Source organism: Triplophysa rosa, linkage group LG25, assembly GCF_024868665.1.
Source record: "Triplophysa rosa linkage group LG25, Trosa_1v2, whole genome shotgun sequence".
NCBI lineage: Eukaryota > Metazoa > Chordata > Actinopteri > Cypriniformes > Nemacheilidae > Triplophysa > Triplophysa rosa.
The window spans coordinates 17,394,977-17,419,336 of NC_079914.1; the positions used below are offsets into that span (position 1 = coordinate 17,394,977).

Consider the following 24,360-nt stretch of genomic DNA (forward strand, 5'->3'; position numbering starts at 1 on the left):
TGCAGATCAGAATGTAACCTGACAACTCCAGATTTATTTTGTTTCTTGTGTGACACTTGTTGAAACACATTTAACTGTTTCGTGCATGTTTAGATTCCTTCACAGGTTAATTATCGTTCTGTTAATGTTTATGCTGTCCTGTGGCTCAGTGGTTAGAGCAGGTGCTAGCAACGCCAAGGTCGTGGGTTGGATCCCAGCGGACTGCATATAGTCAGAAACAAATGTATAATACAATGCTTTGGATAAAAGCGTCTGCCAAATGCGTATGTAATTACTGCTTGCAACATCAATCAAAAAATTATAGAATTTTTAAGAATAGTTTTGAGTGAATGGTTCTTTTGTAAAAGGGTAATGTTTAGTTAATATGTTCACTTTGTTAGAACAGTTTTTTCCACTGGTCTCTTCCTAGTTTGCCTGTCAGATATAGGCCTATTCAAATGGCATTATGGCACCAGAACATTCAAATGTAATTTGGATAATATATGCAGAAGCAGAAAAACAAGTCCTTGAATGGTGCCCGTGGTTTAGCAATGAACAAGCTTCGTGACCTCCAGGGAATTTTGTAACTGGGAAACCAGTATATCTTAATCTTGTATGAAAACCGAACAAAACTTAAATTAAACAGACCGCATGTGACCTTAGATCAAAACCCCAATCAAAGCCTTTTTATTGGAAGTGTTCAGATGGGGAAGGGACAGTGAGTGTTTGCATAAGGTGTGTGGAGAGAATACTTTCATTTTCATTTCTGCTGAAACACAATTCAGCTATTACTATCTACTGACGCAGCTGTCTGGACCATCGGTCTCATCAGACCAAACCAAACAGAATCATCTGCTATGACTTAAACATCACAAAAGAAGAATTACATTACAACAACCATTTTCACGTCAGTCTTCAGGGTTTGTTCTGAAGATAACACCATGGGTCCCAGCTTGATTTTCCTCTGTCTGTCCCTTCTGATCGCCAGTGGTAAATTGAACTCGTTAAAGGTTTTTTTTGCTTTCACAGTTGCTCATATGGCAGTAGGAATTTATAGTCTGTTATATTTGACCTGTGCTTCTCTCTCCTTTATCCTAAATGTGTGCTCTCACTGAGCGTGTGTGTGTGTGTGTGCGTGTCAGTGTGTGTGTGTCTATGTCTATGTGTGTGTGTGTGTGTGCGTGTTGTGTGTGTGGAGTGTTTTGTATGTGTGTATGTCTGTCTTCTGTGTTTTCACCTTTTCTTGTTTCTGCAGGTACAACTTTAATTATTTTGCTTATAGTCAATGTGTCTCATGTACAGCTGCTTTGTAACAATGAAAATTGTAAAAGCGCTACATAAATAAATAAAAATAAAAATAAATTGCTTTGAAATGTCAAAGCGTTGGTTAATAGCACAAAATCTACCTATGTGATGTCATGATTAATAAAAGTGCCAGTTAAACACAACACAACACAATGAGAACTTTGAATAGCCTTGTGTGTAATAATCTGTCATGCCGGTTTATCCATTGTTTTTTAAAGTCTCAGGGTGTGGCTTGTTATTTCAAAATAGGAGTGAAATCCCATCTAATGCTGTTTAATGCTGCCTTCACATGCTCTCAGAATGATGTAAAAATGACACATGAACACCCTCTGACACCATGTTTACCACTGGAGGGTTTCATTTGAATATCCGAATTCCCCATGGGCCGGCCTTAAACTTTAAACATGACGGATGGGAGTTGATTTCTGCTGTTTTTACCACCACAGCTTCATAGCCTGGTCTCGTTATTATTACTCCTGTTGGTCTAATATGTGGATTATAGTGTTTAAATACATTTTTCTGAGACACACGCCTTCATTCTCTCTGACAACAAAGCACCTGAACACAACCAGCTCAGAATCATGACTTCAGAATTATTACATTTCAGAGAGCATGTGAAGACAGCAGAAATAATGACATGACATGCAGAACTGAAGGAATGTTCAAGTTTAAATTTTATTTGTTTAATAACTGTTGTTTGAATAGACAAAACATCATTGCTTGCTTATAGGCTCTGTGTTCCTACATGTTCTGCTAACAGTAATATTATAATCAAAAAGATTATAGTCCATCACTTACAGTAAATATCAAAATATGGTGTAACAATTTGTTATTTTGTCAACATGAATTTACAAATTCTGAGGAATTCAGCAGTGATGTCTACCTTTTAAAGTATTTATTTGCGACAATCCCATTTACTGTACTCTCAAGTGAATCTTGTGCTATATATATTGCTATATTATTAACTCTTAAATGACTGGAATTTTAATATTTAACTGCTTAAATTACATCTCCCTCCAAATTATGCTTTTGAAATAAAAAAAATTTTGCTAGCAAAAAATAATGTCCCTACTTTTTATGTATGAACAGTAATGGTTAAGATAGTGCTTTATTAGTGTGATAAAAGATGAAAGATATTTGTACAGCCTTGTGATTTTAGTGTTAACCATTGTAACCATTGTGGTGTTACATATAATAGCTCATTTTAATGTTATTTTTGTGCACTGAATATCTGTGTGTGTTTGTGTTGTTCAGGTGTGTTTGGTGATGAAGTGAAGTCAGTGCCAGTGACTGAGGGACATTCTGTTACTCTACACACTGACGTCATCAAACACAAAGATGATGTGATAAGGTGGTATTATGGGTCTGAAAACACATTTGTTGCCAGAATCAATGGAAAGGCCAGCAGCACCATGTTGTCAGATGATGAGATGTTCAGAGACAGAGTGAAGATGAACGATCAGACTGGAGATCTCACCATCACACACATCACATCTCAACACTCTGGACTTTATACACTGAAGATCAGCAGCAACAATAAAGTCTCATACAAGAGGTTCAATGTTACTGTTCATAGTGAGTAATTCTGCTTCAATCTACTTTCTAAGGTGTTCAAGTGTACAAATCATATTTCAAATGTGAGAGTGTGTAGTGAGAAACATGTTTTGCAGTGCTTTATATTTCTCATGTGTGCAGGTATAAAGAAATGAGCTTTGATTTATTGCAGCACAGGTTATCCACTGCTGGAAGTCTGTCAGGAAAAATAATCGGTTGCGTATTGAGACTGTGTTTTATCCACAGAATGTCACTATCATTAATCAGTGTGAATCTGTTTGTGTTTGTGTCTTCACGTGTGTTTACAGGTGAAGTGAAGTCAGTGCCAGTGAGGGAAGGACATTCTGTTATTCTCTACACTCATGTTCTTGAAGAGAGAGATCTGATAGAGTGGCATTATGGACCTGACAACACACTTGTTGCAACAATCGATGGAAAGGCCAATAGCTTCATGTTCTCTGATGATGAGAGATTCAGAGGCAGAGTGAAGATGGATGATCAGACCGGAGCTCTCATGATCAATGACACCAGATCTCATCACTCTGGACTTTATAAGATCAGCATCAATAACAGAGTCTACAAGAGGTTCAATGTTACCGTCAGTGGTGAGTATTTATGATGTTTTATTAACAAAGTTCGGGTGTCACGGTCGTGAGGGAAGAAGAACCCAAATGCAGGCAGGCAGTGAAGGGGTTAATGAACAAGACTTTAATAACAAAAAGACACAAAACAAAACACCCTCGATGGGGAAAACAGAACTGAGAGGTAAATCCACAAAAATAGACTTCCCACGAGGGGGCAAAACGAAAGCAAGAACAAAACAAAACAAAACAAAACACGACACAACGTCCAGGGGCAGGAAAAGGATATCCAAAAGCAAACAAGACTAGGTAAATACTCACACGAGACACGTTCAGCAATACATACACAGACCGCACATCAAACGTAGTACAATACACGAGCACAGGACAAAGAAACATGAGGGCATTTATAGGTAAGACAAACGAAGGATAACGAGCGAAGGCAGGTGTGGAACATAAGACAGGCAGGGAGGCAATACATGAAACGAGAGGGGCGGGGCCAATGACAAGACACTGGAGAGAACGCATATTATGTTAAGATAGACAATAATATGATTCTCTCCACATAAAACCTAAGGGCTCTGTCCCGATCCTGCCACATGACTAGAAATTCATAAACAAGAAGGTAGGACCGTGACATCGGGAGGAGCATGTGCAGATAATTAATCCGGCTGGCTTCAATCACAGTAATCACCTAACCAGCACTACAAATACCAAAGCAGTCTTACCTTCAGTCTCTCAATTATCTCTCGACATCCCTCCTCCACACCGACTCCTCAAGCACGCCAAATACGCTTACCAGCCGTCTCACTTTATTATCAGCTAAGGTGAACTCGTGAAATGCTTCAATATACGTTCTGTGTGTACAAGTCATATTTCAAATGTGAGAGTGTGTAGTGAGCAATGTTGGTGTTTAAGTTACTCTGAAAAAGTAATTAATTACTAGTTACTAATTACATATTCAATAGTGTCATTAGATTACTGTACAAATTACTCTCTCCAAAAAGTATTTAGTTACTTATTACTAATGACTTTCTATATCCTACATCAACCTTGATTAGTTGAGAGATTCAAGGATAGGCATGATAGGCTTATTTAATTCATTGAAATAAATCATATAAAACTACATAAAGTACTCTTATTAAAGCGGCAGTCCGTAGGATTGGCCTCTTTGTCGCCATCTCAGTTTGTAATTGCTACTGCAGGTGATGTGCAGAGGTATGTCTTTACGTGAGTTGTGATTCGCTACTGCTCAACTGCGCGGATGAGTCTGATGTTTTGAGTCGTTGAGTCACTGTACATCAGTAGCGCACAATAAACACAGATAACATGGAAGATGATATAACACGAAACAAATAAGAACATAAACAGACACAAATAGCGCAAATGGAGGCTGTGTTGAAGTGTGTTGATATTATTTCGGGTGCGGGTCATTTTGTTATTTCTCATGGAAACGTCTTGGTTACGGATGTAACCTCAGTTCCCTGAAGGAGGGAACGAGACGTTGTTTCGAGCCGACAGATGGGGTTCGCTCTTGAGAACCTATCAATTTCTTACTAGTTTAGAAAAGGCCAATGAAATTGGAGAATGAAATTTGCATGCCGGACTCCGCCCCCGGATATCCGGTTATAAAAGGGAGACGGCGTGCTGCATTCATTCACCTCTTGGTCTGAGGAGCCTGAGCATCCCTCGACCGCTGCGGCGGGCGGCCAGCATTGTGGCAAGAAGGACACAACGTCTCGTTCCCTCCATCAGGGAACTGAGGTTACATCCGTAACCAAGACATTCCCTTTCTGTCGGTCTCTCGACGTTGTGTCGAGCTGACAGATGGGGTTCCTATGGAAAACGCCACAGCGCTGTGCCGCGTCACAATCTCTAGCAGAGCGACGCTGACTGGCCTGGGTGAGTCAGACGTGAGCGCTAGCGCGAAATTGTAACCGTCCAGTGGAGAGGTAGGGGGTCCCAGAGCTTTTGAAGAAAAGGTGGGACGCCTCTGCCAACGGCCGTCACGGGCGGAGGCCTTGATTCTCTAACAGCAAGAAGCCGCCCGGCACCGTAAGGGCCACTGGGTAAGCATTATTCCCCCTTGGGGGAAAAACGTACAGAGACCACTACCTACCGTAGGGAGGAATTAGTGGAGACACCACATGGTCTCACCATCAGGGGAGAACTCATGAGAAAATGTGCAGACTGAAGGAGTTAACCGCAAGGTGGAAGTCCACCTAAGGAGGTCATGGGTTGTCGAGGTGGGAACCATTCATGAGGATACATCAGACGGAACCACCCACAGGGGGGTGGGGTTACCACGTCTGGAGCACTAGGTCCGGTTAGAGCTATGTGGTAGATAACTCAACTGTTCCCCGGCCTAAGGGGGCAGAGCTGCTCTGCCCAGCCTGCCCCCAGGAAAGTGCTTAGTGATGGATGGAATGCCTGTTCTTTACCCAGTGGGGAAAGAAGGGAGGCATAAATAGCCGCTGATCCCCCTAGAGGAAGGGGGAAGGGCTTTCGCAGGCGTACGCCCTACCGGCTGCCGGTCCTACATGTTGCCCTGCAGGACGTGGGCTGACACCAGTTCCACGCGTAGGTTGTAGAACGGGCGTAGCCCAACCCGCAGCTCTGCAGATGTCTGCCAGAGAGGCGCCCTGAGCCAGTGCCCATGAGGAGTGTGCCTCACTCCTAATTGGGAGGGGCGATCTTGAGATTGGTATGCCGTAGCGACGGCATCCACGATCCAGTGTGCCAGCCTTTGTTTGGAGACAGTCCTCCCGCCTCTGTTTGGAGACAGTCCTCCCCTTCTGCTGACCTCCAAAACAGACAAAGAGCTGCTCAGAGCTTCTGAAGCTCTGCGTGCGGTCCAAGTAGAGGTGCAGTGCGCGCACCTGCAGGTTCACCACCTGGTCTCTAGGGGGAGTGCCGGGGCGGGGTCTCAGGATAACGTGAGAATCATCGGGCCCGAGTTCTAGTCAATCTGTGGACACGGAGGGTGCTTGTAGGTCCCCTACCCTCTTGGAGGTGAGCGCCATCAGGAGAGCCGTCGTTATCTTGAGGTGAGAAAGAGCGGCATCTCCGAGGGGCTCGAAGGGGGGGCCTCTTGAGGCCCGCCACCTAGGTCGCAAGAGGGTATGGGGTGCGGATGAGGCGGTAGCCTTCTCGCACCCCTTGGGAACCTAATGACCAGGTCGTGCTGTCCCAGAGGCTTCCCAGCAACTGGGTCGTGATGAGTGGCAGTAGCGGCTGCATGGGGGAGAGGTTACTCTCCAGTCTCTCTTGAGGAAAGCACAGCGCGTTCCCGATCGAGCAACTCCGCGGGTCTTCTCTTTGAGATGAGCACCCGGACAAGAAGAGGTGCCACTTATGGGCGTATAGGCGCCTAGTGGCCGAGGCCCTAGCCTGAGTGATGTCCCAACCACTGCAGGGGGTGGGCCACTCAGGATCTCCTCGTCCCGTCCAGACATGGAAGTTCCAGGGGTCTGCCTGGGATGCCATAACGTGCCCTTCCCCTGGGAAAGCAGGTGCTTCGCCAGGGGGATCGGCCAGGGGGGAGTTGTTGTCAAGAGCATTGGCTCCGAGAACCAAGTCCGGTTGGGCCAATAGGGCGCAACTAGTACCACTTGATGCTCCTCTTCCCTGGCCTTGCACAAGACCTGTGCAGTGATGCTCACTGGGGGGAAGGCGTACTTCCGCTTACCCCGCGGCCAGCTGTGCACTAGGGTATCCGTGCCGAGGGGTCCCTTGGTCAGGGAGTACCAAAGCGGGCAATGGGAGGAGTCCGGGGAGGCATCAGGTCCACCTGCGCCTGGCCGAACTGCTCCCATATGAGCTGGACTGTGCGGGGATGGAGTCGCCACTCTCCGCGAGGCGCCAACTGACGAGAGAGCACGGCGGCTGTCTGGTTCAGGTTGCCTGGGATATGTGTGGCTCGCAGGGAGCTGATCACCTGCTGACTCCACAGGAGGAGGCGTCGGGTGAGTCCTGTTAACTGCCGTGAGCGAATGCCACCCTGTCGACTGATATACGCCACGGCAGTTGTGCTTTCCGACCGGACAAGCACGTGCTTGGCCTGCACGAGAGGCTGCAGCCTCTTCAGTGCAAGTAGCATAGCCAACAACTCTAGGCAGTTGATATGCCAGAGCAGGCGGGGGCACGTCCACCACCCCGACACTGCGTGCCCGTTGCATATGGTACCCCAACCCCAGGGGGTTAGGGTGCGTCGGCAGAGAGGCGTGATGACCATATGGCTGCTGCCGGTGTGCCATGCCCTCCAGGGAACCCGACTCTGTAGCCAGTGTTGGAGCGGTCGCATGTGCATCAACCCGAGGGGGACCACCCCCACCGAGGATGCCATGTACCCAGGAGCCTCTGAAATTTTTTCAGGGGGACCGCTGACTGCCTGAAGTACTTCAGGAAGTTCAACACTGACTGAGCGCGCTCTGAGTCAGTCACGCTGTCATGGAGACAGAGTCAAGTTCCATACAGAGAAAGAGGGTGCTCTGCACAGGGGAGAGCTTGCTCTTTTCTCAGCTGACCTGTGGTCCCAACCGATCTAGGTGCCGAAGCACTAGGTCCCTGTGTGTACACAACAGATCTCGCCAGTGTGCCCAGATGAGCCAGTCGTCGCGATAGTTTAGTACCCGCACACCTCTCTCCCCGAGGGGAGTGAGGGCGGCTTCCATGATCTTCGTGAAGACTCGTGGGGACAGGAACAGACCGAAAGGGAGGACTCTGTACTGATATGCCCGCCCTCGAAAGCGAGACATGAAAGTAAGCGTCCTTCAGGTCGATTGCCATGAACCAATCTTGACATCTGATAGATGCCAGGATGCGCTTTTGCGTGAGCATCCTGAACGGCAGCTTGAGTAGGTGCCTGTTCAGGGTACGCAGATCTAGCACCCCCCCTTTTTGGGGGACGATGAAGTACGGGCTGCAAAACCCGTTGAACATCTCAGCTAGAGGGACGAGCACGATCGCTTGCCAGAGGGGTGGTGACCCTGGCCCGAAGCACGGTCCGCTGCACCACGTCATAAGATTCCAGCAGTAATTCGGCATAGAGTTTGAAGTCTCGGAGTCGATCAGTGTGAAGGCTCCGAAGAACAAAAGGTGAATGAATGCAGCACGCCGTCTCCCTTTTATACCCGGATATCCGGGGGCGGAGTCCGGCATGCAAATTTCATTCGCCAATTTCATTGGCCTTTTCTAAACTAGTCAGAAGTTGATAAGTTCTCAAGAGCGAACCCCATCTGTTGGCTCGACAACGTCGAGAGGCCGACAGAAAGGGAACTCCCGTAACACGAACTGGACAGAAGATCCCCGAACACGGATCTCAAATGCTGACAGGCACGGTCATAAATCATTATACATCATACAACTATATATACTACATGCAAAGCCTTGCCGTCATATCCGGGATATAAGTAAAATCACAGGCTTCACTTGTCCGTGCTAATGAAATACAGATGTGGGGAGGTCATTTCTAAATCACACGAGGTCCCCAGATAATACTAATCCCGGGCGAATAGGTCTTAAATTATATTTGTCATAATGAACATAAAGAGAGAAAGAACAACCGATGAAAGTGTACCCGTCTGTATTAACACAACAAGTGCGCTACGGTTTTTGTGTTATCTATTGAAATATTAAAAATGTGTCTTACCTGTTCAGAAGAAATAAAGCGATGCCTGCATCCGTTTACAATCCTTTCAGATCACGGAGTTCCCGCCACCTTTGAAATGCCTTGCCAATATTAATTTTCGCACGAGTCCGATCACATTCCCTGTTTCTTTGTAAACCATCTTCAGTTCGTTCTTTCTTGTTTTTCACAAATGATGAATCCCCAGATGTCAACACTGCTTGGCGTTTAAAAGTAAAAGTACTAATCGCCACCGTAAATATACTAAACGTTGTATGAAATCCTACCCAACAGTTGTGAGTACACGCAACAAACCGCCTGTCACGCTATAAACCAAGCTTTGCATGATGAATCCAGCAAGGGAAATGACACAGTTTTAAACACCGTTCTTTCATGTACTTGCTCAATAATTGGTTTTAGCTCATTTTTACTCAAAAGAACTTGCGGACTGCCGCTTTAACTGACCAAAGTATTACAAATGTGAGAATTATACATTAAAGCAGAGATTTTAAAGTTAGACTTTAGTCAATTCCACTATTGCACACACACATATTTCACAGTATTTAGTTGAATTACATCAGAAGTAACTGTAATTAAATTACAGAAAAAACAAGAGTAATCCCTTACTTTACTTTTTCAAGGGAAAAGTAATTAAATTACAGTAACTAATTACTTAGTAACTAGTTACACTCAACACTGGTAGTGAGAAACATGGTAGATTGTAACTAGATTCAATCTACTTTCTAAAGTGCACACGTCATATATCAAACGTGCTTTATGTTTCTCATGTGTGCAGTTATATAGAAATGAGCTTTGATTTCCTGCAGCACAGGTTCTATTACTCCACCACCGGACGTCTGTCTGGAAAAATCACTCATTTGTCAATTCATCGCTCATTGAGACTGTGATTTCTCCTGTGTTCTGCAGGTGAAGTGCCAGTGAGGGAAGGACATTCTTTTATTCTCTACACTCATGTTCTTAAAGAGAGAGATCTGATAAAGTGGCATTATGGACCTGACAACACACTTGTTGCAACAATCGATGGAAAGGCCAATAGCTTCATGTTCTCTGATGATGAGAGATTCAGAGGCAGAGTGAAGATGGATGATCAGACCGGAGCTCTCATGATCCATGACATCAGATCTCATCACTCTGGACTTTATAAGATCAGCATCAATAAAGTCTTATATAAGACATTTAAAGTTACTATTCGTGGTGAGTATTTCAATGTGTTCTTTTAAAGGAAAGAGCCTTATAATTAATAAATAATGTTATTTGATGTTGTTATACCTGGGCAATTCCATGAAAATGTCAAACATACCATGAAAAATATGGTTTTCACCACACTGATATCACAGATGTCACAGATGTTCAAATACACTGGACTCTATCATCAGAAGTTCGGGTCGTGGCCGCATTACCACCTCAGGGTGTGCATTAACTTTTGAATAATTCAACGCCCCGTTGCCAATTATTCCTTACATTCCTTACAAACATTCCTTATTCCACTTCTTTTCACATAATTTGACCACATCTGAGCCTTCATGTAGACTAAAGACAAGCAGCAAACAGATTGATTGTTGGATTGTTAAAAAAGTGCATTTGTTTTTTAGATATTCTACTATATGTATCTGTTCATCTTTGTAGATTCTCGTGTCCTGTGGCTGTGTGTAATTCCTGTCGTAGGCCTACTCCTTCTGATCTGTGTCTTTATGCTCACAAAGAGGTGATCAAGCACTTACAGCTTTACCTTCAGATAACATGCCAACACCTTTCACAATTTTGACATCACTGCTAATTGAGGAGCTTCATATTAATACACCCTTTTTTCCAGCAGGTTTTACACAAACTTCACGGGCTCTGATAGATGGTTAAAGCATCAACTCCAGCACCATGTTTGATCCAGAAGCCTCTCTAAGTAGTGAAGGGGTTCATTTCTTTGAATGGTTGAAAAAATAAATTGTAGGAATCAATACTATTCTATTCTAAAAGTAGCAGAAGGGTGAAAATTGACAAGAGTTACAAAGTTTTATACCATCTTGCAGTTAATGTTTCTTTAGTCATTTCGGCATCCCTATTGCCTGAACCACTATAATCAGAGGCGTATTAAGACCTCATGGTGCCCCTGGGCAACAGCCCCAGAGGTGCCCCCCCATCAACCCACACGCAAGAATCCACTCATTAAATGATTTATATATTAAAAGATTTTATAAGAATGAAACTCAGCAATTTACAATATACTATTTTACAAGAATTATACATTAACATGACACTTTTGTAGACTATAACACAAAAACAACTCTTTTCCATTAAGTATTTTTAACAATTAGGCCTACTGTAGTTAAGGGGCACCTGCTTTCTGTTGTAATGTTACATTTCAGGTTTTGATGTAATTTTAAAAAATCACTAACATTTTTTTAACAAGTGTAAATGTTGTGCGTGCCACAAAATGGGGGTACAGGGACACACACACACACACACACACACACTATAGTTTGCATGTATGTATTCACATTAGGGGGACAATGGAACAATGTACAGATTTTCAGGACATTGGGACTTTAATTCACCAAAGTGGCATTCACCAGATTACAATGTATAGCAAGGTTATTCATAAAAATAACATGAAACGTTATTGTTTCTATTTTAACTGCTATACAGCTATTCAAACGCTCTATTTAAGCACAGTATGTGTACATTCTTCTTACTAAACGATCACATAAGTACTAAGATAAAAGTGTACTCCACTAAAAAGGACACGTATGAATTGATTGCTATAGTGATGACACCGACCGTTCTTCACTTTCACTTTAAAACCCAGGTTTGGATCTTCAATAGTGGCCTTACCTCCACGTACTATTATTAGCAGACATTATCGGCACTATAACATCTTATTTCTGACGCATGCCATGTATATATACCTTTATTAATCAGTGCTAATCCCCGCATTTTTAGGCTCCGCTACAACAATGCGCTCTGCATCGTTCCCGCTTCCATCTGTTTGAAGATTAAAGTGTACACGAAAGACGACTCGCCTCATAACAGTCACTTGTGATTGGCTGAATGTTAATTCACTCAAATCTATGTAACTAACCAGATAACATGGGCGGGAATTTTGGCGGAGGTGTGTCGAAAAAGTGCGGAGGACAGAACCATTTTTATCTGAAAGTGGGGGTATTCCCGCACATGGTGCCACGCCTATTTAGCGCAGATGCGTGACTTAAGTCTTAAAAAACAAGTGCTTATGTACATTTATAAAAATATATATATTTTGTATTGCGGGTTTATTTGGTGCCCCTAAAGTCTTGGTGCCCCTGGGCACTTGCCCAATTGCCCATATGGTTAATCCGCCTCTGACTATAATGGAACCACCCTTACACATTTACACATGCAAAATGTATTTATTTTAGCAAAATACATCAAATATAACATAAAACACTCTAATGCACACAACTGTTAACAATAATAAGAAAAAACATGGTTATTTACATGGTTATATTAGTCACTCAGGGAATTATGGGGAAATTTTCACTGCTTTTAAAAACTGTAAATTTTAAAAGTCTTGTCAAATATTATTCAGTTTTTCACTCTGTATCTTTCACTATATATCTATATGTATTTTTCCTGTGCCATTTTACATTAATAGGCTTTATGCCAAATGTCACGCGCAGAAAGCAGAAACTGGTCTCATTGCATCCGGTTTAAGTCTTTTGTATGCGGTTCATTCCATAAAGAGCCATTTTACTCAAAAAGATGATCATCACATAAACAGATTGATATATACGTTTTTTTTCTTCTCACAGACATTTGAATATTAAAATAGAATAAAACAAATAAAAATGGAAACTTGTTAGGTTTACCCTAAATATCCATCACTGATAGGAAATACTGCTGTTAACACTTTTCCAACAAACAGATGCAATAAGACCTGTTTAGCGGTTTAGTCATGTGACCTTCAACATATTAAAACTAGGCAAGATTGGAACACACTCTCTATTTTTATGTATGCATCAAAATCAACAAGCACTGTGCTTTGCTGAAACATAATCTAGTTCAATACTTTTAAAAAAGAATCTAAAAAACCTTCAGTTTACTCTACAGAATATTCCACAGCTCTTCACTGTACAATTATTTGATTCAAAATCAACATTGTGATACAATATTTTACGATTTACTGTATGTATAAGGTACACAACTTGCAGTGAAATTAAATCTGGCCACTGCGTATACTGGGCAAAATATTTAAATATTTCTTGTAGCCTTTTTGCTATTAGATTTTTGTTATATGTCTAGCAGCCATGCCTAAAGCCAAATTAAATATTTTTAAAATGATATGAAAATGATGAACACATGCTTGCAAACTATATAAATAATTTTTGAACAGTTAAATAAATAGATATGCAAATGTCACAAAACAAGTAAAAGCATATTTATATTCATAATTCCTGGCCTCAAACCATTAGAGGAATCAGAGTTTGATCACCTTCTCATGACTCCTGCATACACCACATCATCATCCACTGCACACTTCTGACAAACACAGAAAATATAAAAATGAGCAGGGTATTAGTATGCATTCTTAAACTTGCAGTTGTGAAAAATGAATTATTGAAGTAAATTTAAAGCCCAAAGTAAAAAATGTCAAAAAATAATGTATCAAACAAATGATTTCTGTGGAAAATACCACTTATCCACCTTTCTCCTTCCCCGTGGGGGCGCCAGCGAACTTCCTGTTGGATGCTCTGCGCTTCCGTTAGTATTGGTTATTAGTTATTGCATAATACATCACCATTAACACATGACACACCCAAGGCTAAGCAATGTTATTATAATTTAATGTAATATCAAATCAAGTTTATTAATGGTTTAAAATTAAAGTTGTGCTTTATTAAAAATATGTAGCCAATTTTAAATGGACAGTTCAGCAAATACACAGAATCAAATGTGTAGTATTTGCAAGACTGCAGCACCTTGTTCACTTGCAAATCTGGTTCATTCTGCCATCTGGTGGCAAACAAGACATCAACAGGACACACAGAGGAATTGTTTTGCGTAAACCACTGCACATTTTGACCGATACGTCTATGTATCACACTGCTGTCTCTTTACTCATGCCAGCTTTGGATTTTTAATAACAGCAAATTAAATTTTTCATTTTCAATATTTTCAACTATGACTATGCTAACTGGTCCCCGCCTCCACTCATTGACACCACCTTCGACTAGCTGATGCACTAGGTCTTCTGTGCGACTCAACTGGTTTGAGATATGTTTGACACAAAAAATTGTGTTTGTGAGAGTATCTGTTAAAAATGTCAGTTTTACAGAGAAAATGCTCAACTATGGTGCTAAATGATACATATGCACATGGTTTGTGTTAAAGCATATTAAAAACACCACATAGAAAAAATGTGATTTTTCACCACAGGGGGACTTTAAAGAGAAGACAATAATACACAGTCATCTGTTCAGGAGTCCAGTTGTAACACTTTAAATGACATTTAATTTAGTTGTGATAGATTATGACACACGACACAGTTATGAATGATCTCACCAGTTTATGTGTTTGTCTTTTATAGAATGTTGGTTCTGCGTAAGTGATCTCCCCTTCACCACTCCGAACTGCTAGTAATAATAACAGATATGTTTATTTGTAGTAAAGTGTAAATATACACATTCTTTATTTAAATATCTAAATCTTACCCTGTTGTTGTGTGTCTGTGTGTTTTCTGCGGATCCAGAAGATCAGAACAGCGGTTACAATCATCACACATCCAACAACAACACAACAGATCACAACAACAGCAGACGGCACTATAAAAAAAGTTTAACAGAAAGCAATAGTTAAACTCAAAGCAGTTTTACTGTAAAATATGGTGATATATGGTATACTTTTCAGGAGTAAATGTTATGAAACCGCAAATAATGTACAGTATATTAAATTTTGCAAACCACTACATGTGTGGCAACTGAAAACAGTCAAAGGATGTTCCCAGAATTCCCTGTTTTAAGGTCATTGCACATTGAGTCCGAAATTTTCACACGTTAAAAAACAAATTCGACCTCACGTTGTGTCAATCACATTTGCACACTGCCTCCTATTTCCGTCCGTCATAATATAATTGGGATGGGGTTCGATTTTCTACGTTTCTGCATGCGTAGCAAGCATTTTGAGAGGTGTTTTGACAATTCAGAGCCACCGTACAAGCGAGTGCCAAAAGTCCACTTTGTCACCAACGGGGTTCCTAGGGCTGTTCATGATTGCGTTCACGGGAGAAACTAAAATACTGGAGTTTCACGGGACAAATAACAAAACAGATGGACCTCGGCAGATGGGTGTGAAAAACAGGAGACAGGTGTGCAGAGAGTGAGGACAGCCTACCCAGTGAGGTACTGTCAATGGAGAGAAGCAAGGGATGAACGGAGAGACAAGCAGAGCGACAGCAGTGTCAGGCTGTATTGTTTTTAGATCTTATGAGACAAGATGATACAGGTAGGAGTACTGCGGGTGGAAATGAAAGCTTAAGCGCAAGTTCTGCCAGGAAGACTCGAATGCTACATCACTCATTACCTATAGTTGTAATAAATGTCATTGCAACATCATCTAGCCTCCAGAGTCTTTCTGGCAGAAATTGTAGGATTGGGCTCCGCAGAACTTCATTAGGGCAAAGAGCATTTTCTGTTAAGGGATCTCAAATCTGGAACATGTTGCCAAACGAGATCAAAGCTATACATGATAAAAAGTCTTTTTAAGATCTGTACACATATTTCCATTTTAAATGATCTTTTACCAGTCATTTATGTCACCAGGATTGGAAGTATTCATAGAAATGGGGCTTGGGTTTGCTTTGTATATGCTTGTATTGGATTGATTTGTTATATTAGCTTATAAATAAGACAGTTATATTGGATTCTCTTTTTTAGAAAAGCTTTTCTAGGGACTGGAGATGCAAATTAGCGCTTGCTATAATCTCTATGTGCAATGCATTTTTTCTTGTCTTTGACTGGAATCATGTCTTTTGTATTGTCCCTGTTCAAACAACCATATAAATAAATAAATTAACAATACTTAAAAGATCCATTCCATAGAAAACACTGATACTCACCTGCAGACGTGTGACAGAGTTGAGTGATGTGTAGATGTTGTGTGTGGTTTGTGATGGGATTGTTGACCACACATCTGTATGTGTTTGTGTCCTGATATTCCACCTCCAGAGGTAGAGAGAGTCTGATGTTGAGATCAGACACACTGATGCTGGACAATAAACTCTTTCCTTTGTACCAGGAGACGCTCACATCATGTGACACATTCACCACTGAACACAACACACAACAACATGATGATGAAGATGATGAAGAACATTGAGAAGAGTCTCTGGAGATGACGGGAACAGGCAGACGAGCTGAAAAAATATTTCAAAAATTTTAATACTATGGTGATTGTGATTTAAAACGTGAAGAAACTCAACTCACCATAGACAGTCAGATTGAAGTGTCTGATGAGGACAGAAGGTTTTCTGATGATCTCTAGTTGATAGCGTCCAGTGTGTTGAGTTGTGATGTTTGTGATGATGAGAGATCCAGTCTGAGCATCTATCTCTACATGATTCTTCAATCTCTCATTAATAAATGATGTTATATTGACTTCTCTGTTGATTTCAGCTATAATCTCATCTGGACTCTGAACACCAAACATCCACTCCATCACATCATGTGTGTGTAGTTCAGTATCAGTGTGTAGAGTAACAGAATGTCCCTCCATCACTGACACTGACTTCACTTCATCACCAAACACACCTGAACAACACAAACAATTATAATTATAGTACAACGTTTCACGCAAAGAAGGTAAAATATAATAAATAATAAGGTGAACCACGCGTGTATTTTTTTTTTAGATATATAAGAGATAGGATACGACTCCTAAGTTCAGACATCGACTGCAAGAAGTGAAAGCTTAAAAACACAAACTTTATCACTTACCGTTCAGATGCCAAAGACATAAACGTAGCAAAACTATCACACAAATCATATTCTGCATTTGTAATGTGACAGGAAGTATCAGTAGATGGGTTTATTTTCCCCGTAGCATCATAAGACAGCCGTTCGCATGAACGCGCGCGCACATGAACTCGCACGAAGACAGAGAGGAAACTTACAGAAGACCGAGATTTCTTTTCCGACGCGACAAGAGACAATAGACCGCATGAGAACCCATTATAATTTTACATTTTATCCACACCGGACGTCCCATTATGCTGGTTCACACCAAACGCGAACAATCGCGTTGCACGCTCTTTATTACTCGCGGGAAAAGTTCGTTATTTTCGCGTGATATCTGACAAATATCTTCAACCTTCGCGGAAGACAAGATTGACGCGCAAAAAAAAAACACAAAAGAGACAATTGTTGACAAACACTGAGGGCGGTTTCCCGGACAGGGATAGTTTAAATCAGGACTAGGCCTTAGTTAAATTAGGATATTTAAGTTGTTTTTCAAAATGTACTTTACAAAAAAACCGTTACTAATGTGCATCTTGAGACAACACAGTCGCACTGATATATTTTAAGAAATGTCAATGCAAGTTGTTTTCGATCAAAACATCTCTAACATTTTAGTTAGTCTGGAACTAGGCTTAAGACCTGTCTGGGAAACTGAGCCAGGGTGTTTAAAGCTATTAAATGAATGTCCATAGGCTGCATGAGACATCTGACAGAGATTTGTCTGTATATCTCATCAGCTTTCCATTGATCAGCTCGGACTTTGAATCACTCACATTATTATAGTTCAATCTGTTTCATTAATATAGTTTAAACACATTTAACTGTTATAAATTGCTTTCATGATTTATCTATGAACATGTAATCTAGATATCCTATATTTTAAGCCAGTCATCTGTGATGTGTGAGGTTGTGTTTGACCTCTGACCTGTGTCAGTAAATGAGTTTGGAGTGAAGTGCATAAAGATATGAGTGGAAAATAAGCAACTTTTCAGCAGACAACTACAGGCATGCAAACTGACCACAAACACATTAATATACGAGCTGTTTGTCCACTGAACAGATGAGACCACACGTGTGATGAGACCACAGCAGTTTCACTTTGACTCTATTTTAGACTTCAATGTCCTTAAAACAACTAAACGTTGATTAAGTCACACAAGTATTTCAATGATTGTTTTGTCATCAATTTAACAATGTGATAAAACATGACTCAAAATTAAGTGTTTATTCATATCATCTGATTGTTTTTTCATCATTGATTGTTGTTTATTAGTCAGTTGAATGTATTATTTTTACATCATCACTCTGTTGCTGTTGTGTGACACTGACTGAAGTCTTCACTTCCTAAAATATATCTCTATTCTACAATAAGACACTTTATCTCAAGATAAAATAAAGATCTTCTTCATGACCATATTAGTGGCACAATATGAACTTTCTTGAGTAGGCAGGTGAGCTGGAAAAAAATATTTAAATTAACAAACATAATTTTAATGATTATAATATTTCTCAGCTCACCATACACAGTAACATTGAAGTGTTTGTTTTGAACAGTATTTTCAATGATGTCTAGTTGATAAAGTCCAGTGTGTTGAGTTGTGATGTTTGCGATGATGAGAGATCCAGTCTGAGCATCTATCTCTACATGATTCTTCAATCTCTCATTAATAAATGGTGTTGAATTGGCTTCTCTGTTCAGTTTAGCTATAACTGAACCCTGAACACCAAACATCCACTCGATCAGATCATATCTCTGTAGATGAGTGTGTAGAGTAACAGAATGTCCCTCCATCACTGACACTGACTTCACTTCATCACCAAACACATCTGAAAAACACAAACACAAACACAAACATTATTGTTATTATGGTAAAAAAAACAGATATGTGTTTTTTAATTACCACATATCACTGCAAATAAACTTTTACATGAGAGTTAGAAAACTTCAAATAGACAAGAATAAGCTGAAATACAATTCATGTTCATCTAAAAAAATGTTTATATTATGTGAGAATATATCAGTCAGTGCAAAACCTGTGTTTAAGCGGCGGCTGTAGATTGTTTCCATTGAAAACCACAATCAACTGAACAATCCATGTAAACCTTCACCTCCATCTGTGGTCAGAGCTGCTGTTGATTTGATCTTACACAACATCACTTCACCACAGCACCACATTCTAACATATAAAGTTAATGATTCCAAGTTAACAAATCTAATACCATTTTAATACAACATAGTGCTTGTATTTTTTAGGTCATGTAAAGCTGCACTGTTTGACTGCACTTACATCAATCCTAATTTATTAACCCGTGTTTTTTATTAGCACATTTTGCAAGATGAACGAACTCATTTAACCGAAATCAGTCCTCAGGTCAATAAATAAATGGATATAATAAACAGATCTGTGTAGTCACCTGCAGTTTCTTCTATCGAACACTAGAGGTCTTCATTACACAGAGTTGTGTTTTATTTTATCACCATCTAGCTGTTTTGTTGTGTAAATATCCAGTTTGCAGCTACCTCCCATATAATATATTTTTATACTATCTTTATTTATTTCTATATTTTAATTTAATGATGCATTTATTTATTTACTATTTATTGTATTATATTTGTTGGTTGATTTGGCAAATTCCGATTGAAAGGGAGCATCACTAAAGCCCTACACACTTAGGAGAGAGCATGTGAAGTCAACATTCAAGGGTGCGGTGGAGCATTTCTATAAAACAGCTGCTTGTCGCCTGTAAGATAGTGTTGCAAACAAATAATATCATTTTCCCCCCAAACAACGTATTAGATATTTAAATGCATTTAATGGTAATTTCGTGTGGCACTTGGTAAAAACAAACAAACAAACATAAAAAGTGGGCAATGTTTAATTTGAAAAAATGAATCGAGAGGACGCCACACATGATTACGCGACCGTCTCAAACGACTTCCCTGTAGTGACTATAACATATATTTTTGCTTGTTTGTAAATATGTACTGTATATTTATCGTTCATAGGCTTTAGAAAAGACAGTTTCTTTACCACTCAAAGCCATTTAAATCTTGAAAGAGAATGAGCGAGAGAGAGAGCTCTGTGCTCGATTGCTCTTCCTGCTGTGATCGACCATCTGTGTTCTACTATCTGATCTTCACTGCACAGAGACTCCCCGCGTTCCATTCAGAAGTGATCATCCCTGTGCGCTACTCCCTTCGAAGTGTACAGCTCTTGATGTGTAAACTGTAGAGGGGAAAATTAAATTGTATTTCTTAATGTGTCCGTTTAAAATTCACTTGGAAAAAGGAGGAACAACGTCATTTTTCTCTTTATTTGGAGCGACGGTTTGTGTGGTGTCCCCGTTCGGAGGGCGATATATGCCGTTCGGAGCTCACCGACTGTTTATTATGTGATGCTTAACATTATTACATGACCATCACTAAATGTGCAGATAAAATGTTTTTGTATGTAGTTATTACGTATATATTTCATATATATATATATATATATATATAGTAGTATATATATATTATATTATAATATATATATATATAATATATATATTATTCCTACTCATTGACTTTTTGATTTTATTTGAAGAAAATGTGTTATGTTTAGCCTTACATATAAATAAAAATGTTTCTCACAACGTGAGATGTGCTTTTCAGGGCGTTACGTAATGAATGGGGGGGGGTGGGCTGTGGTGTCGAGCGCAGATAAGCCGCCACTGCAAACACATCTAGGCATATAAAACTTTCTATAAAATTGTCTTTAAGCTTAATATGTTGATTAGACTAATCTATTACCAATTTTATAGATAACCTAAAGATAACTTGGAAACTGCAGGTGTTTGATGATCCAGATGATGTGAAATCAGTGTCCGTGATGGAGGGACTGTTACTCTAAACACTGATGTGGTCACACAGGAAGATGATCTGATAATATTATGAACCCGAAAACACACTTGTTGCTAGAGTCAACGGAAAGGCCAACAGCACCATGCATTCTGATGATGAGAGAGCTTATTCATTATAATTTTGTTAAAAAATGCATTTAACTATTTGCCGATAAGAACAACCTATAAATACACTTTCAAAGCCACATAGGTATTCTCGGACAAGTGAATTAACTTGGTAAGTAATAAATTTATTGACAATGTGCATTCAGACATAGTCCCTAATAAAACGTGGAAACGGATGGATGCATGAGTTTGCAGTTTCCTCATATCAACACTAGAGGTCTCCATCACACAGCGATATAATGTCATGACGTGACACACATCAGGCTGTAGGGCTCATGTCATATGTACTAAAAATATTTGTATTCCTGGCTGTGACTTGGGGTGTTGGATTCCATCTCCCACCTCCAAAGAGTTTAAAGTAAGATGTTCAGTCAGTGAATACAGTCATATTTGTTATTCTTAGGGGCGTATACCTGCGCTACTGTGTCTTTAAGTTTGTGCGCATGCTCAGAGACGACTGGAGGAACACCTCATCGCGGTCAGGTATTAGTGCGAGACACTTACATAATAATAGACTGTCAGCAGGATCACACCTGATACTGATGATTTATACATGCTTATATTTCATTAGGATTCATACATTATTTTTCTATTCAGTTGTGTGGAGCCCTGGATATGCTATATGAAAAAATATATTTATGTCGTGGGGTGCTAATTCATTCCCTCGTTTTAGGTCAATCGTACCCACGTTTTATACATTTTTTAATATTGATAATTTATTTAATGAATATGGTGACATGTTTTGGTTTGATATTGTGATATTGATTTTTATGTTAAACTTATCTGCTGCGTTCATTTCATGGGTAGGCCTATGTTATTGACATTTAATTGTTTACGTGCACCTGCTGTGTTGGGTGTGGATAGAGTTGATTCAGGATCCTCTTTATGTAGTCATGCAGGACAAGCAAATAGAGTGAGTCCTTACATCAGATGTTGTTTAATTATTTTCAGCAAAAACGCATATGATTGAAAGACAAACTTAGTCTTAGATTACTGTAATTGTGATTTAAGTCCAAACTTAATTTGGGAAAGGGTTTATTTTTAGTATTTTAAAGGGTACAAACACTATTTAAATGTGTTTGTGTTTGAAACACTATTGATAAAGGAAGTAAAGAACATCTTTCCATAGGAATTTAACCTGACTGTTCCAAAATTCTTTCAGTTTTTGTACAGTCACCTTGTGTGACACTCGGTGAAAACACAGTTCCTCTATGTAAATAATGTTGCTTGTTAACATGCATATACAGTATCTCACAGAAGTGAGTACACCCCTCACATTTTTGTAAATGACACATTTCTGAAGAAATTACGTTTACTACAATATAAAGTAGTGAGTGTACAGCTTGAATAACAGTGTAAACTGCTGTCCTCTCAAAATAACTCAACACACAGGCATTAATGTCTAAAGAAGGGTCTGGCTGCAGCCTATCAACTTGCACTCTCAGACTTGCACTCTCAGGCCCAGTTTCACAGACACGGTTTAGCTTAAGCCAGGACTATGCCTTAGTTAGATTAAGATATTTATGTCGCTTTTATAAAAATGCCTTAGAAGAATACATTTCTGGTGTGCATCTTGACACAAAACAACGGCACTGATAGTATTTTAAGATATTTCTGGGCAAGTTATATTCAGTTAAGACAGGTCACACATTCATTTTAGTCTGGGACTAGCCGTAAACCTTGTCTGTGAAACCGGGCCTCAGACACCTTCGCTTCCTGTGACGTCACTTGCAGTCGAGACCTGCACTCTTCGCGCTGCTTTCATTTTGCACGTGTAGCACAAGCACGTGATGGATTGAGAACTTTTCGCGGTCATTGCCGGAAGTTTAAATGTTTTGTCCATGTGTGATAGTATATTATATCCAGTATATGCTGTTACTTGTTTATACAAAGAGTTTGTATAGGTGAACTAGCCAACCATAATATCACTGTCTGTCCATCACTCGTTTTAAATACATAAACTAAACTAAACTAGCTAATTATATGGCATACTGTATATACGTTGAAACCACTGGATAGTGTACCGTCCCTGTTTAATTATTTGTGGTGAAAATAAGTTTGTGGAAGTGCTTGATGGTGTTGATTTGATATAAACGTACTGATGTAAGTTACATACAAATGGTTTCAGTAAGATTCGTTAGTTAACAAAAAATGTAACTACTTCTACAGCATTTGTTATTTTTTAAATTTTCGTGTCGAAAGCCTTCCTGAGGGGTGATCTGCAGCCTGTTTTTAGGCTAAGGAGAAGGAAGTTGGAGGAGATCTTTCAGGTAAATGTATATGCTGGGGGAACGACACTCAAAATGTATCTTTACTTTGTGAATGTTTGTTCATGCTGTGATGTTTTATTAACAGGAAGAGCCACAGCATCAGGTTCAGGAGTCGGCACAGGTATATTTACTGTGAAGTTGTTACTCAGTTATGTTAAATATTCATTTGTTTGTATTGTATATATTTTTCGGCAGATGATTGTGTACTGCATCCTGTGTTTGAGGAAACCCATAAGTCAAGAGGTACCCTGTTTTGTTACAGGACTAGCAAAAAAGTCAAAGTTGTTTTTGCTTTATTTTTGGAACATTTATGAATTTTATCATTAGTGCCTTTGATTTCACAGTTGTGTCTCTTGTTCTCTGTGTTATTTATTTCATAGAATCCATCAATGGCAGATTTGAAAAAAGCCAGTGTGTGGTGTTCGGAGCATTCAGGTGTGCTGCTTGGTTCTGTTCAGCTGCCCAAAGTACTCTGCATGGAGGACCAAGATGTTTCAGAGGCCATGGAAACATCACAAAAGGCTGAATTTTCAGAGGACAGAATTGCAGCTCTTGAACCCTTCAGTTTTGTCTTTACTGAAATCAAAGATATGAGTATTCCTTGATAATGTTGTTGATATCATAAACCTGAAAGTGTTCTGTGAAGCTGAATCTAAAGAAAATGCATAACATGCCATTGTTTCTTTTGGCATTTCTTCTTTTGTTTTTACTGAAGTGACTAGTAAAATAAAACCTCAAATAATTTGTATAATCTTTTTTATTTAAATTTAATACTTTTGCGTTTCTGTTTAGGAACCTACAAATTATGGTGTCTCTCGAAAACATGTTTTCATAAATTCATAAACTCATACATTTTTCCCGCTTTTGAAATGGAAAACTCATGAATAGACTGATATCTGAACTCTTATCATCATGGGTTTAGTAAAGTAGAAACAGATGATTCAATATATTGGTAGTATATACATTCTCTGAGAATTTACATGTTTAAATTTGGTCTCAAAATGTTACATCCATAATGCTGCAATTGCCCACCTGAT

The 24,360-nt window shown here is 39.9% G+C and overlaps 2 protein-coding genes and 1 long non-coding RNA gene across 3 annotated transcripts; 2 read left to right on the forward strand and 1 right to left on the reverse strand.

The window, feature by feature from the left end:
* The first annotated feature begins 756 nt into the window (after positions 1-756).
* On the forward strand, positions 757-13,554 carry LOC130549043 (uncharacterized). The gene is made up of 6 exons (XM_057326180.1): positions 757-969; positions 2,539-2,859; positions 3,147-3,443; positions 9,973-10,260; positions 10,693-10,771; positions 10,883-13,554. Exons 1-6 carry the CDS (start codon positions 921-923, stop codon positions 10,944-10,946), a joined length of 1,098 nt encoding a protein of 365 aa, XP_057182163.1. The 5' UTR covers positions 757-920; the 3' UTR covers positions 10,947-13,554.
* Positions 13,525-17,127, reverse strand: LOC130548553 (natural killer cell receptor 2B4-like). Its single transcript, XM_057325392.1, has 5 exons — positions 17,028-17,127; positions 16,518-16,841; positions 16,151-16,447; positions 14,748-14,773; positions 13,525-13,575 (listed from the first exon to the last, which is right to left on the reverse strand). The coding sequence occupies exons 1-5, from the start codon at positions 17,083-17,085 to the stop codon at positions 13,525-13,527; spliced, it is 756 nt and encodes a 251-aa protein (XP_057181375.1). The 5' UTR covers positions 17,086-17,127.
* A 4,330-nt stretch (positions 17,128-21,457) lies between these two features.
* On the forward strand, positions 21,458-24,050 carry LOC130549082 (uncharacterized). The gene is made up of 5 exons (XR_008962131.1): positions 21,458-21,536; positions 23,223-23,323; positions 23,409-23,444; positions 23,519-23,566; positions 23,704-24,050. It is a non-coding gene; the product is annotated as an uncharacterized LOC130549082 (long non-coding RNA).
* The last annotated feature ends 310 nt before the right edge of the window (positions 24,051-24,360 follow it).

Excerpts from the sequence above, each read along its gene's own strand:
- LOC130549043 (XM_057326180.1), top strand. The coding sequence starts at position 921 with ATGGGTCCCAGCTTGATTTTCCTCTGTCTGTCCCTTCTGATCGCCAGT. Across the intron at positions 970-2,538 it reads GTCCCTTCTGATCGCCAGTG|GTGTGTTTGGTGATGAAGTG; the intron begins GTAAATTGAACT and ends TGTGTTGTTCAG. Across the intron at positions 3,444-9,972 it reads GTTCAATGTTACCGTCAGTG|GTGAAGTGCCAGTGAGGGAA; the intron begins GTGAGTATTTAT and ends TGTGTTCTGCAG.
- LOC130548553 (XM_057325392.1), bottom strand. The coding sequence starts at position 17,085 with ATGCAGAATATGATTTGTGTGATAGTTTTGCTACGTTTATGTCTTTGG. Across the intron at positions 16,842-17,027 it reads ATGTCTTTGGCATCTGAACG|GTGTGTTTGGTGATGAAGTG; the intron begins GTAAGTGATAAA and ends TGTGTTGTTCAG. Across the intron at positions 14,774-16,150 it reads ACTCTGTCACACGTCTGCAG|AAAACACACAGACACACAAC; the intron begins GTGAGTATCAGT and ends CTGGATCCGCAG.